Here is a 20,248-nt window from a genome sequence, read left to right as displayed (position 1 = left end):
AGATTACAGTAGGGTGGTGAGTTCCCTAGAGCAACAGTGACCACAGTTGTCTGCTTATTAAATATTTGCTCTTTAAGAAGGAGATGCCCCCACTTTATCATCTTCAGAAAACAGTGCAATACAAGAAATATCTATTAGAATTCTTGTGATTATTCTTTATGATAGCAAAGTCTCAGAACAATATTTGACAGTCATGGGCTGAGCAAATAAAATATGTGCTAATTTATTTGGTAAATTAAATTTATCACGTAGGTGATAGAGGGCACGTCTATAATCCTAGCACACAGAAGGCTAAGCCAGGAGGGTAGAGAGTTTTTTTTTTAATTTATTTATTTATTAAAGATTTCTGCCTCCTCCCCACCACCGCCTCCCATTTCCCGCCCCCTCCCCCGATCAAGTCCCCCTCCCTCGTCAGCCCAACCAGCAATCAGGGTTCCCTGCCCTGTGGAAGTCCAAGGACCACCCACCTCCATCTAGGTCTAGTAAGGTGAGCATCCAAACTGCCTAGGCTCCCCCAAAGCCAGTACGTGCAGTAGGATCAAAAACCCATTGCCATTGTCCTTGAGTTCTCATTGTCCACTGTGTTCAGCAAGTCTGGTTTTATGCCAGGCCTTTTCAGACCCAGGCCAGCTGGCCTTGGTGAGTTCCCGATAGAACATCCCCATTGTCTCAGTGTGTGGGTGCACCCCTCGCGGTCCTGAGTTCCTTGCTCATGCTCTCTCTCCTTCTGCTCCTGATTTGGACCTTGAGATTTCTGTCCAGTGCTCCAATGTGGGTCTCTGTCTCTGTCTCCTTTCATCGACTGATGAAGGTTAATATTCAGGAGGATGCCTATATGGAGGGTAGAGAGTTTGAGACCCTCTTAGCATACACAGTAGGACCCTGTTTGAAAAAGCAAACAAATGAAAGGCTTCAAAAATTCTGATTCCTAGGCGTCTCTTATGAGAGTTGCCTAGCAGATGAGTACCTAGAATCTGTTTTTAAAAAGGATTTTAAAAATTTGCCAGAGAAACTCTGTCTCGAAACAAAACAAAACAAATTTGCAAGTTTGTGTGTGTGTGGTGTGCATGTGTGTGTGTATACACACATGTGCACGTGTGTGCTCACTGTACCTGTGCCAGTAGTCATAGAGGCTAGGGAAGAGTTCCACTGAATCTGGAGTTTGTAGATCAGTGGTTTGGAGCCACCTGCTGTGGGTGCTGGGACCTCTGCATGAACAGCAAGATATCTTAACCCCTGAGCCATCTTGCAGCCCAGAATCTGTATTTTTAGAGGATGTTCTCAGGTGAGGTGTTCTTAAAGAACAGCTGAAGTAGGGTCACCTTACAGGTTAGATAGTCACAATGTTTAGGATGGTTATGGAAAAATGGTAAATGACACCAAATCTATACTGAACAATTATACAATTACATTGAAAGATTTCATAATGGGTCACGAAATGTTTTTGCTTATTTAAAAAATTCATCTGATAGAAGTGACACCTTAACTTTCCCCTTTCTAGCAATGAGCAGTAACCTTTGCATCATGGATGTGCACATATTTTTCCACAAGTGAATCTGAAAATTCTGCGAGAAGTTGCGGTTCAGTGACATGGCGGTGACTCCACCCACCTCCAACAACTTAGTATGGAAAAGTTGAAGTAGGATTGGTGAGTTGGCTCAGCAGGTAAAGTGTTTACCATCTAAATCTGACCATTGAATTCCATCGACAAATTCCACTAGGACAGAAAAGAACTGACTCCAGAGAGTGACCTCTGACCTCCACACATGCCATGACACGCGTGTACCAGCGTTTACACCCACCCTCTCCAGGCTGTAAATGTTTCTATAGCTAGATTATTTTGCCTGCTGCCCTAAGCTTGCCATACTGAAGACTGAAGAATTTTTCATAAAGAAAATCAAGAGTAAGTTTCAGTCATTAAACACATGAGTACTTGAAAATCAAGTGATTGACTTGAATTACTTTCTTTTTTCCCTTTTTATTTTATTATTGTTTTTTATTTTTACTTTTGTGCATTGGCTTTTTTTCCTGCATGTGTATCTATATGAGGGCATCAGCTACCCTGAAACTGGAGTTAGAATTGTGAGCTGCCGTGTGGGTGCTTGGAATTGAACCCACGTCCACCAGAACAACCAGAGCGCTTGACCACTGAGCCATCTCTCCAGCCCCCCTTTTTTCTTTTACAGTTATTATGTGTGTCTGTGTGTGTTTGTATGTGCGCACCACAGCGCATGTGTGAAGTCTAAGGACCGGTGTAGGGGTCAGTTCTCTCCGTTCACTCTGTGCCCCTGAAATCGATGCCCTGCCGTCAGGTTTGGCAGCAGCATATTCACCCACTGTGTCAGTTAGGATTTCTGTTGCTGTGATGAAGACTACGGCCAAAAGCAACTTGGAGAGGACAGGGTTTATATAAATTTATTCACATCCTGAGTCACAGGCCGTTGAGGGAAGCCAAGGCAGGAACTCAAAGGCGAATGAGTCTGGAGGTAAAGGTGATGCGGAGGCCATGGAGGAGCGATGCTTACTGGCTAACCCCTCAGTGTTTGTTCAGTCTGTTTTCTTACAGAACCTAGGACCACCTGCCCAGGAGTGGTAGCAGCCACAGTGAGGTGGGCCTCTTACATCAATCATCAATTAAGAAAATGCTTTCTGGAGGCATTTTCTCAACTGAAACTTCAGTTTCACCCTGCAGTCGGGTGAACTCGTATCAAGTTGGCACAAAACTAGCCAGCATACTCACAGAACCATCTTGCTAGCCCCTTAGTTTATTTCTTGCTGCCGTGACCATACCCACAGAAAATAGGGTGGGAAGGTTTACTTTGGCTCAGGGTCTGTGATCTGCAGTCTGTCACAGCAGAGTGGGCGTGCTGGAGTGGCCCAGTTCATGGCAGCGGAAGAGTGTGGCAGTGGCTGCTCATGTCATGGCTGACCAAGAAAAGCAGAGCGGCTAGGACTGTCTGGGCTCTAAACTCAAAGGCCACTCCTACTTATCCACTTCCTCCAGGAAGGCTGGGCTTCCTGAGGGTTCCATAGCCTTCCCAAATATTACCATCAGCTAGGGAACAAGTACTCAAAACATGAGCCTCTGGGGGACATTGCAGATTCAAGCCATGTGTTCCGTAGGTGATGGAGATCTGTTTATCTAATGACTTCTGGTGACGGTGGGAATTACTTTCTGTAGCCTCCTTCACTTTCAAATTAGGGAATCACATTTCTACAGGAGTTTCCCAACACCACTTAAAACTTAGGGATTAGATAAATTACCTCCAAGCATGCAATTAGAGCCAGAAGGCCTGGTTAATCATCAGAGGTGTAATCTACCAAGTTTCCTTACTCTTTTATTTCATTTGCTGTATGAAATGTGTGTACACCCATGCATACATGTGTCTCAGCCTGCCCAGTGATGGGATTGTAGATCACTACTGTGTCCAATTCTGGCTCTTTTGAATATGCATGAGAGAGAGAGAGAGAGAGAGAGAGAGAGAGAGAGAGAGAGAGAGAGAGAGAGAGAGAGAGGGAGGGAGGGAGGGAGGCCTTTTTGTGCTTCCACAGAAGAAATCCCCGTGTGTAACAGCACGAGAACAGCAGAGGGTGAATATTTCCCATCTTATCCAAAGTGTCTGGGACCAGAAGTGCCTCTTACTTTGGAGTTTTCCGAACCGGGGGAATATTGGCATGAATCTGCTGATTGAAGTATCTTAATCTGAAAACGCGAAGCTGGAAATTGTCCTGAAAATCTGATGGTTTTTCAAGATATTTTGGATTCTGGGTTACTTCCAATTTTAATTGTGAATTCTCCTGTGCTTGCTTCATAGCTGACTTGGAGTACTCTGCGATACAACACTGCCTGACAGGATACCCAGCTTTATCCATGCCCTCAACAATTAAGACACAGACTATGAGCTTCCTGGCCCTGCTTTGCACTTGATCCAAATACTGGCCTCAGTACAGAGGATTGGCATGCAGGGCTTGGAGGTTGTGGATAGAGGAGAACATGGGCACAGTGGCACCAGCACTCTTCAGGTTGGTGATGACCTATTGTGTTTGGGAGTCTACATGTGTATGTTCACCATGCCATGTATGTGGACGTCAGAAGACAGCTCAGAAGAGTTGCTCCTTTCCTTCTATCTAGTTTAGGATATTGAACTCTGGTTATCAGGCGTGGCAGGCTGCTCTCTTACCCACTGACCCACTTTTCTGGCCGTGGTCTTCTAGTTTAATAATGTCTCCAGATGCCACTGAAGAATCAAGAGACTGACCTTAGTTAGACTTTACTTTCATCCATTTATCTTGTTAGTCCCCACAATGTTGTGGATGGACCCAGTTTTCCCACTTTCCATGCAACAGATCTACTATTGAACTCTAGCCCAGCTCCACATTGGGCATTTCTCCTGGGCAGACCGTTTCCTGCATTGAATAAGTAGACACACTGGATATAGAAATCCCAGGCCTGATTATATGCACCCCCCCCCCGGTCAAGAGGTGGCACTGTATTTTAATATTTGGAATTATCAACATTAGAAGCTTTGGCACATAACATGTATAGCCCAACATCAGTTTGTCAGATTCAATTCCCTGGTCTTTCAACTTGTGAAAGTGACTTTTCAGGCTATCTTGACCCCATGTTGTATACAATAGGGCTCTGGTAGATTTCTGTTCCACGGCAGTGTCTCACTATGTTGTCCTGGCTGTCCTGGTCCTCACTGTGTGTTGATCAGAGTGGCCTTGAACTCAAAGGGATCCACTGGCCTCTACCTCCTGAGTGCTGGGATTATAGTATGAACCACTACTTTATATTTTCAGTAGATTGTTTAGGTTAGCTGAAGGGTCTTGCTGTGTGTTGATCCCATTGAGTAAAACTTGGTTTGGTTTTCTGTGCAGGGCTCACATAAATTTGAGGCTCTTTGGATTTGGGGGCTATTCCTGAGACACTGGAGGAGTTTGCAAGGGTCGCACTGTAGGCTGCAAGGGTATGCACTCAGTTCACACTGTATTTCCCTTTCTCACAAGTTCAGTCTCAGAGAAGTTGGCACTGGCTGCAGGCCTCAAGAGTTCCCTGTGCATGTTGCCATGGTGTTTCCTAATACTGGCAAGTGAGAGAGGGGGAAAGTGGTGGAAGCAGAGACTGAAGTTCGGCTGTGGTGATGTGTCCTAACACCTAGCTGGGAGGAAGAGACCTACCTCCCCTTCAGGCCACAGTAGACTTGGAGCTACTTTAGCCTGGTTCTGTGAAGAAGAGAGCCCCTCAGCATAGCTGCTTGCAACAGTTTAAAAGCCCTGTGTCTTCTGAGATGAGGAAATACCTTTAGCTTCTCCTGCTTCTTCTGTCCTGTAATGTGCAACATGCAGCTTAAAATATAAAAAGCAGTATAGGAGAATATATACAAAAGAACAAAGGAGAAAATTATGCAGATGCAGGAAGCCACAGGTTAGACCAGAAAGGACGGTGCTATCAGATGCAGGAAACCACAGGCTAGACCAGAAGAGGACAGTGATATCAGATGCAGGAAACCACAGGCTAGACCAGAAGAGGACAGTGATATCAGATGCAGGAAACCACAGGCTAGACCAGAAGAGGACAGTGATATCAGATGCAGGAAGCTGCAGTCTAAACCAGGAGAGGACACTGCTATCAGATGCAGGAAGCTGCAGTCTAAACCAGGAGAGGACAGTGATATCAGATGCAGGAAGCTGCAGTCTAGACCAGGAGAGGGCAGTGCTATCAGATAAAGGAATCTGCAGGCTAGACCAGGATTGGACAGTGCTGTGGACATCTGAGATGCCTGAACCGGAAGGATCCATAAAATACTACGACAGACACATCAACAGCTTAGAGGAAAAGATGGCTGAATAGGTGAGCAAATGATCCTCAGAAATGCTAAAGACCTTGCCCATTGTTCTCATTGGTGGCTGCACGTATAAAGTAAGCTCATGCATAAATCCACCCTAAAGTCACAGACACACTTCATGCTCAGTCGTTTGATAAACAGTTATATTTGTGATTGACCCTAGCAGCTGACGTGTACTAGGCAAATGTTCTGCCACCCAGCTTGATCTCTACCCTCTTTATGCGTTTTATTTGGAGCCCAGGGTAGGTGCCCAGGCTACTCTTGAAGTTGTGATTTCCCGGCCTCAGCCTCTCAAGTAGGCTGGATAACAGTTAGCATCACCGGGCCTAGCAACAATTATCTTCTGCCAGCTCTGAGATCTTTCCCTGAACCTCTGGGACATCAAAGAGGTCAGCTTGGAGAAATAAATACAAGCCTGCAAAATCACAGGAGGGCCTTCAGAATAATACTCGAGTTGCCCACTAGATGTCAGTGTAGCATCAGGAATTGAAATAAGACCAGGCCCTTCCTGGGGAAGAGAGTGATTTTCCTCTGTGCCTGTTAAAAGTCAGGATCACCCACCATTTCTGAGGAATGCAGCTGGTTCTTGTGAGAAGGAGCTGTGGACATTCAGGATCAGAATTATTTCTCTGTCCACATCCTGATTGGATTTTGATTTAATACTTCAACAGCTAGGTGGCTTCAGTTTAACAGATGTTAAAAAGGAGAAGAGGCATGTTTGCAGATGACATTCATAAACTAGTGGCTGCTCAAGGTATTGGAAGAGCAGGCGGCCAGCCATCCCAGAGGAGAGAATGCACAGGTAGATCTTAGTGAGCCCAACACAGGGCTGCTCCGATGGACGCAAGGGGCTTGACTTGTCACTCTGGCTTCATCTCGTGTTTATTTTTTATTTATTTTTGATGGTATTCTTTTCTCTTTTCCCATGAAAGGCTTCTCTGCCTGGTGACTTTGTTATGGCCATGGAAGGGCATCCATATCTGCAGAGTTCTCTGCATTGAACAGTATATATGTGTCCACCATTGTGTATTATGTATGTCTACAAGCTCATGAATTTAAGGTGCTGGTGTTATTTTCCTGTGACAAGTAAAACTCAAGCAGTCACAGGGAAATTGTTGCCAAATGAGATTATCTATTTTCACACTTAGTGTGTATATGATGACATTTATTGGTGTCATGTCATTGGGATTTCAATTTTCCTTCTTCATCAACATGAGAGACAAGTTTTTGTGAGAGGGGCTTAAGACATGTGTGATGGCAGGATCCCATAATGCTGAGGTATGTGCGGGGTGCAGACAGCATTTGTGAAGGAGTGTAGCAATGACTGAGTGACTGGCCCATGCTCAGGTAGCTTCCTAAGTGGTGTGATTCCAGGGAGCGCCGTAGCATGTCAGATTCCCTGTTTCTATCAGCATAGTAACAAGCAAGCTCTTGTTCCAAGGAACTGCAGGGCCCAAGTTCCCAACAGCAGAGAGGAGAGTCCTTCCATCAGCAGAGGTGGCCAGCTTTCTTCAGGGTCATATTCTGGAATGCACATGCTCTTGAGCGGGTACAAAAAGAACCCTGCTGTGTCCCAAGGTACATCTGTAGCCTGCATCACTGATGGAGTCAGGATGTGAGCCGTGCCCAAGGTGCATCTGTAGCCTGTATCACTGATAGAGTCAGGATGTGAGCCGTGTCCCAAGGTACATCTGTAGCCTGTATCACTGATAGAGTCAGTATGTGAGCTGTGTTCTAAGGTGCATCTGTAGCCTGCATCACTGATAGAGTCAGGATGTGAGCCGTGCCCAAGGTACATCTGTAACCTGTATCGCTGATAGAGTCAGGATGTGGAGGGGGTGTGGAGGACTGAGGATCAGACAAGCTACACACACAGATTCCAGTTTTCCTCCTAAGGACAATAAGATTCCACCTGACTAGGACAGAGTATCTGGGAGCTTGGCTCATCTCTGGTGTGTGTAACTAGGGACAAGTAGCTTGTCTTCTTATCCACTGGGCCCCACCCACCAAGGATCCCCACAAAAGGTTGCAGGAAGGCAGGATGTGAGGAGACACAGTTTGAAGAGCTCACCCCTGTTTGTCATCTCCCTGAACTGACCACTTTGCTTTGCCTACTGAGTTCTGTCTATTCAAGCTGAGTTCTGTTTGTCCCACACACTGTACTTTTCAAAGTGTCCCCCCACTTCCTGGAGATGCACTCTCTTTTGGAGCCACAGAGCACACATGTTTCTCACTGTTCTTGCAAAGTGATCCCTGTTAATGCTGAACCCCAGCAGAGAGGCAGCCCCAATGGATATGAGAACTGCCCATAAATGCACTCTGGTGGGCAGAGAGGCTCTTCCTTCTCTTTAATTAGGAGATTGATCAGTAACATGGATGAAAAAACTCTGCCTGTTGACCATGTTTCTGGATGGATGGTAATCAGTGATGCCAATTTTCAGCACACGATTTCTGCAGTAGGCACTGATTGGAAGGGATAAAGCTGTGTGGTGGATCACAGTGTGAGATCTAGGAAAGACACACACTCAAAGGGTGTCCAGGAGGTTTGCTTTTATCCACCTAGCTAACAGGTAATGAAATGGGGAAACATTCCTTGTAGCTGGTCCTGAAGACAGATGTTTAAAAGTTGTTCCCTATGTCACATGAATGACCATTTATGCTCTCTGGGTTCCAGTGACAAGAAAATGACAGTGCAGAGCTGGCAGGAGCCTCTGCCCCTTCTGATCCAGATGGGAGTCACTACTGGGAGGCAATGGAACCTTTAGGATGTGGGGACATGGGAGAAGTTAGGTCATAAAGAGGAGTGTAAGATCCTGGCTCCTTTTTGACTGTTTTATTTTAATTTTTTATTTATTTTACATGCTAACCACACTTTCCCCACCCTCCTCTCCTGCCATCCTCCCCCACCACCTTTCTGCCCTCCATGCACTCTTCAGAAAGTGTAAGGGGAATCAACAAAGCGTAGACTATCAAGTTGAGGCAGGACCAAGCTCCTCCCCCTGCATCAAGTCTGAGCAAGGAATCCCACCTTAGGGAGTGGGTTCCATGCACCAGGGACAGATCTTGGTCCCACTGGTAGGGGTCCCACAAATAGACCAAGCTTCACAACTGTCACTCACATACAGAGAGCCTAGCTGGTGGTCTTGAGTCTGTGAACTCCCACAGGCTTGGGTCAGCTGTCTGTGGGTTTCCCCATCATGATATTGACCCCCCCCCATCATCTAATCCCTCCTCCGTCTCTTCGATTGGACTCCCAGATCTTGGCCTAGTACTTGGCTGTGCATCTCTGCATCTGGATGAAGGGTCTGTGATGACAATTAGGGCAGTCACCAATCTGATTACAGGAGAAGACCAGTTCAGGTACTCTCTCCACTATTGTTAGGAATCTTAGCTGGAGTCATCCTTGTGGATTCCTGGAAGTTTTCCTGGCACAGGTTTTTCTCTAACCCCCAAATGACCCCTCTATCAAGATATCTCTTTCATTGCTCTTCCTCTCTGTCATTCCCCCTATGGACAATCCGGATCGCTCATATTCCCATTCCCTGCCCTCTGTCTCCCTCAGCCCCAGTTTATCCAGGAGATCTCATCAGTTTCCCCTTCCCAGAGCAATCCACGTATCCCTCTTAGGGTCCTCCTTGTTACCTAGCTTCTCTGGGACTGTGGATTGCATCCTGGTTATTCTTTGATTTACATCTAATATCCACTTAGGAGTTAGTACGTACTGTTTTTGTCTTTCTGGGTCTGGGTTACCTCACTTAGGATGATTTTTTTCTAGTTCCATCCTTTCGTCAGCAAATTTCATAATGTCTTTTTTTTCCTTTTTTCTTTTTTGCTGAGTAATACTCAATTGGGTAAATGTACCACATTTTCCTTAACTATTCTTCAGTTGAGGGCATCTTGCTTGTTTCCAGGTTCTGGCTATTCTGAACAATGCTGCTATGAACATCATTGAGCAAGTGTCCCTGTGCTATGATTGAGCACCTAAGAGTGGTATCACTGGTTCTTGAGGTAGAGACTCCCAATTTTCTGAGAAACAGCCGTACTGATTTCCAAAGCGCCTGTACAAGTTTGCACTCCCACCAGCAGTGGAGGAGTGTTCCCCTGACTCCAACACATCTGCAACAAAGCAGTCATCAGTGCTTTTGACCTTAGCCATTCTGACAGGAGTAAGATGGCTTCTCAGAGTCATTTTGATTTGCATTTCCCTGATTACTAAGGATGTTAAGTAATTCTTTAAATGTCTTTCGGCCAATTGAGATTCTTCTGTTTAGAATTCTCTGTTTAGATCTGTTCCCTTTAGAAAATGGAATTATTAGGTATTTTGATGTCTACTTTCTTTTTTTTAAATGTTTTTTTTTAAGATTTATTTATTATGTATACAATGTTCTGCCTGCATGTGTCCCTGCAGGCCAGAAGTTGGCACCAGATTTTATTACAGATGGTTGTGAGCCACCATGTGGTTGCTGGGAATTGAACTCAGGACCTGTGGAAGAGCAATCAGTGCTCTTAACCGCTGAGCCATCTCTCCAGCCCCTGATGTCTACTTTCTTGAGTTCTTTATATATCTTGGATATCAGTCCCCTGACCTTAGCACAACCGACACCATGTTGTAGGGACCATTCTGACCCTAGAACCCAGCAAGTGGGTCCCAACACCTGCTAAAATGGGAACAAAGACCTAATCCTCAAAGACATAGTCAATAGTTCCAGGATACAGGAAAGTCTAAATGTACTAGCCTTACCTTTTGGCTTCTATAGTTCTACTTCTTGCTAACTAAATTATGTCAACCCAGGAGGTAGTTTTTGTGCTTAGAAGACCAGAGACAGTGAGTATTGGGGCTGCATCATTTATGCAAGTTTCCCAGGCAGCTGCTGGCCAGAAATAAAGACTTTGTACTCAACTTTAAGAGTGTCCATGTGTGCTCTTTGTTAGAATTACCACACAACATAATCACAGTGGAGACTCTTCAAAAAATTAAAAGTGAATCAGTTATACCACTCACGGGTATATACACGCAACATTTCAGTTCTTTATATTAGAGGCATATCTGCACATCAATATTGATTGCAGCATACTTAAACTAGTCAGGCTTCCTTAAAGGAACAGAACTGATAGAATCTATCCATCTGTGTATTTATAGAAAGATGATTTAGAATCTATCCATCTGTGTATTTATAGAAAGGTGATTTACTAACGTGGCTTATAGGTCATAGTCTACCTATTTCAATAATGGCTGTCTACCATCAGAGATGGCAAGAGTAGAGTAGTTGTTCACACCATGAGGGTAGATACCTCAGCTGGTCTTCGGTATATTCTGGAATTCTGAAGAAGTAGGCTCTAATCCCAGTGAAGGAATGGACATGCTAGCAAGAGTAAGGGCCAGCCAGCAAAGAGCAAAGGGCTTTCTTATTCTTTATCCTTTATGTAGGCTGCCACCTGAAGTTGTGGCCAAAGTTAAAAACAAAGCTTCCCATTTCAAAAGAGCTGGATTAAGTTAGGTATTCCTACTTCAAATGATTTAATTTTTTAATTAAGAAAGATCCCTTACAGGTGTACCCAATCAGTTGGGTTTTAGTTAATTCCACAGGTGTTCAGGTTGACACCAACAGTAGCCATTGCAACAGTACACAGTAGTTACATTAGGAAAATAGCCTGGGTGTCAGAATCAGAGAAAGGTATAAAGAAAATGTGACGTATCAGCATAATGGAAAATTATTTATTCATAAAAGAATGGAAATTATGCTTTTTTTTGCAGGAAAAAAAATTCAGTGGAGATAGTCATATAAATTAGCCAGGTTCCATAAACTATCCATGTTTTCTTTCAGATGTGGTTCCCAGATTATATTTACATAATGAGTTCCTGTGTGCATATGTTTCAGGAGACTAGAGGCAAAGCTCTGTAGCGGAAAATGATGACTAAGCACTGTGGGCAGAGATGAGTGCTGGGCGGACTGTGGTGACAAGGAGTGCGCTATACTCAGTATGTGCTTCAAGACCTCGCATGTCCAGTGAATGAAGTCACAAGGAGAATGGTTTTAATACCACTATAGCTTTTTATTAATTGATCCAAGATTAAATACATATTTTGTGAGCTTTATTTCATATAGAATATGATACTGCAATTAGAAAACATAAATGTTAAATTATCAGAGAGAAATATTCAACCACTCATTACTCACAAATAAAATAACAGACTTAAGATTTTTAGAGAGTTTTACTAAGTACTCAATTATGTGTGAATAGAAATATTTTACATATCCATCTATATCTACATGTAATCTATACACCTATACTTGTGCCAATGTATCAATATATTCACATAAGTCTTTAAAACCTATGTATGCATGTGTTTTGGTACTTATATCTCTTCTTAGTCACACTGAACAGCACTTTACTCTGAAAACCTGGCTAGCTCTTACATTGCATACCCATAATATTTCGAAATTTCCATATCCTTCTCCCTCTGAAGGAAAAACTGCAGTTTTCCCAGAGAGGTGTACTTGGCAGCATTCTCTCGCTCCTGTTGAGCCCGCCTCTTCATGGCCTCCCTCTCTGGCCTCTGCTCTTCAGTGATGGGCTGTGAGATGACTGGCCCCGGAATGTCCACTTTCCTCCATGGGATGGGTTGACAACTGAAGTCTAGCAGCAGGTATTGGGTTTTAGCTTTGGGAGATGAGAGGGCCTTGTTCCTGGCAGCAGAAAGAGGCTCCCTGTGGAGTGAAGTGTGAGATGATGCTCTGTAGGGTGCAGGCAAAGAGGCAGCCGGCTGAGGCCCAGTGCAAGACTGGGTGGGCTTGGTTAGGTTGGCTCCTGTGGCACTGGTGCCGTTTGGCAGAGCTGGCTTGTCAGAGGCCATCAGTGATGTGCTGGCAGGAGCTGGTTGGGATGGCTTGAGCGTGGGAGGCTGAGCTGAGTGGGAGTGAGGCCTCACTGGGTAAGCCACAGTGGGCCTGCGTGAAGCCAGGCAGAGGAGCTTTCTAGAAACAGGTTTGGTTTGAGGCTTGTCCAGGACTGGGAAAGGCAGAGGTACTAACTTGACCTTCCCAGGTTGGGGCAGCTCATACTGGGATGGAGATGGACACCGCTTGTGAGCACTGCTCCCTGGTCTCTGAATCTTGCTTGGGCTTTTGTCAAGGCTTTGGCCCTCACGTGGCATATCCAGCAATGATGTGGTATCAGGACCTGTCCTGGGATCTTTGTTGCTGCTGAAGTTCAGCAGAGCCCGGGAGGAGGAGACGCCAGTTTTCCCCTCACTCTTCTTCCCCAGTGGGTGAAAGACCTGCACAGACGCCAGCATGTGCATGCCAAGGTGAGTTCGAGGCTTCTTAAAGCTGTCGTGGCTGAGCTCAGGTGGATTCCTCTTCCTCTTGGTCTTGGGGATGGCGGGCTTCTCTTCTGCCTTGACTCTGTGACTTGATGGCTTCAGCTCCTCTGTTTTCTTGGAGTTGTTTTCTCTAGTCTTCTTGGCCTTGTCTTGCCCATGTGCCCTAGCTCTGCTGCGCTTTCTGGGTGTGACTTTCTGAGCTTTGCCCTCCAAGTGCTTGGCCACGTTGTCGAAAGCCCCTTCACTGAACCCAGCACTGCCCACAGCCTCTTCTCCCTCCACCAGTTTCTGGAGCTGGATTCTGGCTTGAGGAGCTCCATCAGGCAGCTCAGAGACTTTCTGGTCATTCTTTCTTACTTGGTCTGAGAGTGCACTGATGACGCTGGAGCTTTCCTGGGCCTGATCCCTCCCGATGACTGTGGAGTCTTTGGATTGAGCTGCTCTGGGATCTTGGAATTGGTTTAGCTCTGTGAGGGAGTTGAAGAGTTGGGGAAGGTGAATATCTGCCACGAGTGCAGTCATGTCTGCAAAGTCCATGTTGGAGCCCACCACACTCTGAAGCATCCCAGGCTCTTCCTGACTTAGGCGGCTGTTTCCCAAGGCATCATTGTCAAGAACAAGGTTCTGCTGTAGGCTTTCAGCATCAGTGTATTTCAGGGTCTGCTGCATGTCGGGGTGCACTAAAGGTAGGAGTGCTGGGTCTTGGTTTTCTTTTGTGCCGTCATAGGTAACCAGAGATGTTGATAGATTGGCTGTCTTGAAATCCAAGTTGTTATTTTCTGTTTGTTCCAGGCTTGAAGCTGGAGGCAAGGGCAGGAATTCTGAAGGACTGTGGATGGGGGCAGTTAATGACCTGTCCTCACTGACAGGTGGTGTCCTCATCCGGGTGTCATGGGTGCAGGCATTGCCAAGGTCTGGACTCTGCAGCAAACAGCATGACTGAGCTGAAGGTGTCAATTCCAGGGGTGTCTCCATTTCCACCACTGAAAAAGAGTCAAGTAAGAAGTAAGTGCCTGGTAAGTGAGATGCTCCCCTCCTCTTCCCCTCCTTTCAGTGCTCCTCAGCACTGAGACCCTACAGCAGTGGGGCAGGCATTCCTATGAGCTCTGCTTGAATAGCAAGGGGCAGCACCTCTATTGGGAGACTCATAGTGAGTGCTTTGTTCTTTCTGGTGATAATGCAAAGTCATGTTTTCACAGATAATTGTGTGTTCCTTTGTGTTTGTGTGGTGTGTGCATGCGTCTTCACCATGGGGAGGTTACAGAATTCCCTCTGTGTGTGCTCCTCTCTTGCTTTACCCTTTGTCTTTGAAAGTGTACCCCTCATTTCCTTGCAAGTTTGTTATTAGGCAGGTTGTCTGGTCCATCATTTTTAAGAACTTAATCCATATCTTCCAACTTCTTTAAGTTTTTGTCATTACTTAAATACCCCCAGCATCTTGGCTTTTTTATGTGGCTTTAGGTATCCAAACCAAGTTTCTCCACTCCTACAAGTCAGGCAGTTCAACAACCCAGGATTTCCTCCAACCCAACATTTCAAAGTCTTGTTAGTAGTGACAAAAAATTGGTTTAAGAAAGTAAAATCAGCTAGGGAATGGTGGCACACACCTTTTATCTCAGCACTTAGGAGGCAGAGGCAGTCAGATCTCTACGATCAAGGCCAGGTTGGTCTACAAAGCAAGCTCCAGGACAGTCAGGGTGGAACAGAGAAACCCTGTCTTGAAAAGCAAAGCAAAGAGAATAAATGATGTAGGTGGGTCTTCTTTCTATGTGTTGCTTTTATTGGTTAATTAATAAAGAAACTGCTTGGCCTGATAGGTCAGAACATAGGTGGGTGGAGTAGACAGAACAGAATGCTGGGAAGAAGGCAATGGGGCAGTCTCCATGAAGCTCTGGCCCAAGATAGACGTAGGTTAGAATCTTCCCGGTAAGCCACCACCTCGTGGTGCTACACAGATTATTAAATATGGGTTAAAGGAAGATGTGAGAATTAGCCAATAAGAGGCTGGAACTAATGGGCCAGGCAGTGTTTAAATGAATACAGTTTCCATGTAATTATTCTGGGGCTAAGCTAGCCGTGCAGGAGCCGTGTGGGATGAAAAGCAGGCCTGCTCATCTCATCACTACAAACAAACAAACAAAATTGTAAAATCTTTGGGCTTGAGTGTGACTGTGTTGTAGAAAACATGTCCTAATGATCATGGTCTTAGAGAGAGAGAGAGAGAGAGAGAGAGAGAGAGAGAGAGAGAGAGAGAGAGAGAGAAGCTTCACCCAACTTAGCAATTGTACATGGGTTATAATGGACTCTGGATGCACTTATATTTGTAAGAGAATTGCAGGGCCAGCACTTGGAATCTGGGAGTAGTTCCTCCAGGACTGGTTTGGAGTTGCATTGCTCCAGAGTCAGGTCTCAACACAGGGAAAATCAAGTGTTATGGAAACAGAAAGGCCTTTGTGTCCTCTAGAGCCCTGAGCAATAGATTAGGAAAGAGGTGACTGCTGTGTGTTGATGGATGGGACAAATTAGCTTGCAGGGTGACATGCGTGTCTGTGGAGGTGGTCCTCGGACGTGTCTTAACGAGGGATGGATGCCACTCATTGCCCTGCATTCTCTCATTATAGAGACTGAAGACTGCGATGATGAGCCCTAGGCAAACCTAACCTATCAGAACTCACATTCTCCCTTTGTATGGACTGTCCACTACTGAGAGGTAGAATTGTGCCCTCTTTGTTCGAGGGTTGATCTCACTTCTTCCCCTCCTGGCTCTGTTCTCACCTTGAAGGCTGCTGTCCGGCATGGCTTGAGCAGATGTGGGATAGTAGAAGGCAGAGGTGGAGAAAGGTGTTTGAACGTTCATTGAATGAAACTCCCTTAGCATCATCACCGTCTCTGGTTGCAGGGAGGAGGCCTGAGTTCCAGAGTAGGACACAAGGCGATAGGCCTGCAGGCACTGCTCGAGTTCTCCAGCTGTCAGAGGGCCCAGGCTGTTGAGGCTGTAGTAATAGAGCTGGCTGCCATCCTGGTAGAAAGGTGCCAGGTTGTATCCTTGATTTGGCACCTCTGATGGTGTGGCCTGGACGAGGCTGGCAGAGAGTGTCGGATAAAGAGGGACTAAGGCATTGGGATCTAGAATGTTATCACACTGGGCTGTCATAGCCAGGGAGGAGAGTGTGGTATTCTGGTCAATGATAGTTACAGTGAAGTCCTGGAATGCAGTTTCTCTCCTGTCAGAGCTTCCTGTGAGATCACGTTGGAGAACACCTGCATAGGGGAGTGCCAGGGTGGAGATCTGGTTCTGGTCGGTCAGTGCAGTCAACGTGGTAGTGCCAGCTCGTTGGTAAAGGGAGGCACTGTCCACGAGCTGCTGGCAACAAATGCTGGAGTCTGATGGCAGGAGCCATGCTGAGCTCGCGGCTGGGGTGGAGACCCTGTAGAAGTTGCACACACTTCCTGCTGAGGGTGTGGCATTCCTTAGCACAGGCACAGAGGGTTGCAGAGCACTTTCTGTCCCAAAGAATGGTGCACTTTGACAATTTTCTGTAGGAAACAAGAGGACAGTGGGAAAATGGTGAGATGGAAGCTTTCTCGCTTCCTGTGAGGAGCAGTGCTGTCTCCAGGTTGTACTATCCGGAGGAGTCTAACACCTATGTCCCCTCACATATCCCAGACAAATGGGTTCAGAATGATTCTTGTTACTATATAGGATGGCACTCATTTAATAAGCTGCCTGTTCTTCCTGTGTGGAACTGTAATTCCCAGTTGATCTGCTTTAACTCTCACTGTGCTCTAGACACCACTGTTCTTTCCCCTGCTTTGTCTTGCTCTAATACCTGCTGCGACACTGCCTTACAACTGTGTCCTAGAACAAAAGTGTTTAGAGGTAGGAGAACCTTAAACAGCTTCTCATGGCCGTATCGTTACCCTATTCTGTGCAGATTTTACTCTGTGTAGACACAGGGTCTCATTCTGGTCTTGAAATCACACAGATAGGCCTGCTTCTCCATCCAGAGTTCTGGCTCCATAGACATTTGCCATGTCCACCAGGCTTGTCTCTACTCTGAGCTTTTTTTTTTTTTTTTTGGTTTTTCGAGACAGGGTTTCTCTGTGGTTTTGGAGCTACTCTGAGCTTTTTAAGTAAATGATGTATCAGGAATTTCATATATAAGTACTATATTTAGGTAATTATATGTTCCTCCCCTAGCTCCTCCTGTTTCCCTCTACTTCTTGTATAAGTCATGACGTCTTATTTTTGTATAGCCATTGAGTGCGTATGCATACATGACTGCACGAATGCAGCCTGGTGATAACATGTCACGTTGCTTGCCTGTGTCATGTGACATCTTGGGAATGCTAATGTAGTATGGGTTCCTCTCTGAACAAGATAGTTTCTTAATTTAATAGTTGGTAACTGGTTCTTAAATGATCAGTTCCTCAGTAACTGTTAATTTCTTGTAACTCTTCTAGTGGGCATCCTTGTGAGAATTCCCCCCACCCCATGTGTCAGTTCTTGTCCAGAGAACAACTGACCATGGAGTACCCAGCCCCTGTTGAAATCATCCAGCACAACAGTGCACATAAGATGTTGGGAATGCTCTGGAAGTTGGGCTGGGTAGATGTTAAGAGCCAGAGACCAGAGTGGGATGTTGTTTTCTATATTTGATAGGGAATCTCAGCAGTGTGGTTGTCTAAAAATGGCTTGGAATGTAATGCTATCTTGTGCCTTTAGATTTAAAATCTCTGGCTGTCTGTAACATTCAATTCCCAACTACCTACATGTACCTCTACAGCCATCTGTGCAGTTTATCTTCTTTTATTTCTGTTTTCTAACCCCTGGTAAGAACCAAAGCTAACTGTAACATTCAACCGGAGATATCTATATCAACATGAATAGTGTGCCCATTAAACAAAGATTTAAAAGCATAGTGAAAGTAATCAGAGAAGTGATCAAAAGAAACATGTTAAAGTTTCTTTCCTTACCTGACATGGTCAGGGGGAGATTATCAGCAATCCACAGTACAATGGAGCAAGGTCATCCTTGTCTGATCATCTGACCTCAGTGGTAAGTGTGTCCAGTATCAGACAGCACTTACTGGTCACTGGTCACAAGTGATCTGTGATGATCCAAATTTGTTTACAAGCATCACCATGGAAACACCAAGATTCTACCAGGTGCTGGTAGGGTAGGAGGGAGAATGATGTCATAAATAGGCAGCAGCCAATGGGGATGTCTGATTCCTAGCTAAAAGATGGGATTGGATAGAGCAGATGCCAGAAGACCAACAGCAGTCATGAAGGCTGAAATTGGGCTAATGAAAGGAGGAAATTATGGTACAGAAATCCTGCTTCCCATGGTGTTTAGCCTAGGCTATCAAGGCAGCGCTTCTTCTAAGGTTCACTGATAAAGCTGTGCATGATGTGCATATGATGTATCACATTCTAACAGAATGTGCCCCATCAGCCTACCCTGTCCATACAGTCAGTAGCCTTGGGCAGGAAGGAGAGGAACACCTAGGTTGAGGGAACTCAGGTGGGAAACCATTTCAGCTGATCTGCTTTATGAGCTGTCTATTAGGGTCCGAGAGAAGTCCCATAAAGGACCACCTGTCATGTATGCAGTCAGCAAGAACATTTATTAAAAAACTGCCAACATGTTGGGGTGGCAAATGGCAATCCCCAGAGAAGCTCACACATATGTTTTATACAGGGTGAGGGGAATTCTAGAGAGGAGAGGTTATTCTGAGGGATGGTTGGTGGGTATAAATCAAACTTTCATGGGATTGGCAGGTGGCTCTAGGAACTTTGCAACAGCAGGGTAGGGAAAGCTATCTTTAGCTAGCAGGAGGCTGCGGGGCATCTGCTGAGCTAGTAGAAGGCTGTGGGGTCCCTGGTGACTGGTTGCTCCTGAGTTGTGATTTTTCCAAGAACTGCTTGCTCAACTCCAGCCAGTTCCAGTAAACTAAAACTAAGGCCTGGTCACTGACAGGGGTTGTTAGAAACCTGTCATGCCTGTGGTCTGGCTCCCTGGCCCTCTCATCCCCCCTTGAGTAGAATTTAAAATTCTTGAGATGCTTTTCTTTTAAATTTATAGGCTTGTATTGTTTTTTAGAACCACTAGTTGGACCATAGAGATCTGCTTCTTTATAAATTTGACTAGCGCATTAATGATGCAAGGTCCATAGGTTAAGGCCAACATTAAGTGGATCAAAGGCACTGCCAATGATGACAGGAGAGTAATTAACCATGGTGACCAAGTGAATAGAGATTCATATCATAGCTTTTTATTCTTTTATACATTTTTATTGATATTTATTGAGCTCTACATTTTTCTCTGTTCCCCTCCCTCCTCTCCTCTTCCCACTTCAATCCTCCCCCAAGGCCCCCATGCTTCCAATTTATGTTTTTTTTCTTTTTTTTTTTGATTTTCGAGACAGGGTTTCTCCGTTGCTTTTTGGTTCCTGTCCTAGAACTAGCTCTTGTAGACCAGGCTGGCCTCAAACTCACAGAGATCCGCCTGCCTCTGCCTCCCTAGTGCTGGGATTAAAGGCATGTGCCACCACTACCCGGCCATGCTTCCAATTTACTCAGGAGATCTTTTCTTTTTTTACTTTCTGATTCCCATGTAGATTATATCTATGTAAGTCTCCCTTCGTGTTGACATTGTTGTCTAAGTATTCTGGGTATGTGGTTTGTAGGCTGGCTTTCTTTGCATTATGTTTAAAAACCACCTATGAGTGAGTACATATGATAATTGTCTTTCTGGGTCTGGGTTACCACACCCAAAATAATGTTTTCTAGCTCCATCCATTTTCCTGCAAAATTCAAGATGTCGTCATATTTTTCTGCTGTGTAGTACTCGTTGTGTAAACGTACCACATTTTCTTTATCCATTCTTCGGTCAAGGGGCATTTAGGTTGTTTCCAGGTTCTGGCTATGACAAACAAAGCTGCTATGAACATAGTTGAGCACATGTCCTTGTGGCACAATTGAGCATCCTTTGGATATATACCCAAAAGTGGTATTAGTGGGTCTTGAGGAAGGTTTTTCCTAATTTTCTGAGAAATCACCACACTGACAT

At 45.2% G+C, this 20,248-nt stretch overlaps 1 protein-coding gene across 1 annotated transcript; it reads right to left on the bottom strand.

The window, feature by feature from the left end:
* Positions 1 to 12,264: 12,264 nt before the first annotated feature.
* On the bottom strand, positions 12,265 to 18,157 carry LOC142852132 (uncharacterized protein C2orf78 homolog). The gene is made up of 3 exons (XM_075976646.1): positions 18,151 to 18,157; positions 15,949 to 16,710; positions 12,265 to 14,156 (listed from the first exon to the last, which is right to left on the bottom strand). Exons 1-3 carry the CDS (start codon positions 18,155 to 18,157, stop codon positions 12,265 to 12,267), a joined length of 2,661 nt encoding a protein of 886 aa, XP_075832761.1.
* Between the last annotated feature and the right edge of the window lie 2,091 nt (positions 18,158 to 20,248).

The sequence above is a fragment of the Microtus pennsylvanicus genome, chromosome 1 (genome assembly GCF_037038515.1).
Source record: "Microtus pennsylvanicus isolate mMicPen1 chromosome 1, mMicPen1.hap1, whole genome shotgun sequence".
Taxonomy (NCBI): Eukaryota; Metazoa; Chordata; class Mammalia; order Rodentia; family Cricetidae; genus Microtus; species Microtus pennsylvanicus.
This window is presented reverse-complemented; position numbering and strand designations above follow the sequence as displayed.

Excerpts from the sequence above, each read along its gene's own strand:
- LOC142852132 (XM_075976646.1), bottom strand. Across the intron at positions 14,157-15,948 it reads GCCGGACAGCAGCCTTCAAG|TGGTGGAAATGGAGACACCC; the intron begins GTGAGAACAGAG and ends ACTCTTTTTCAG.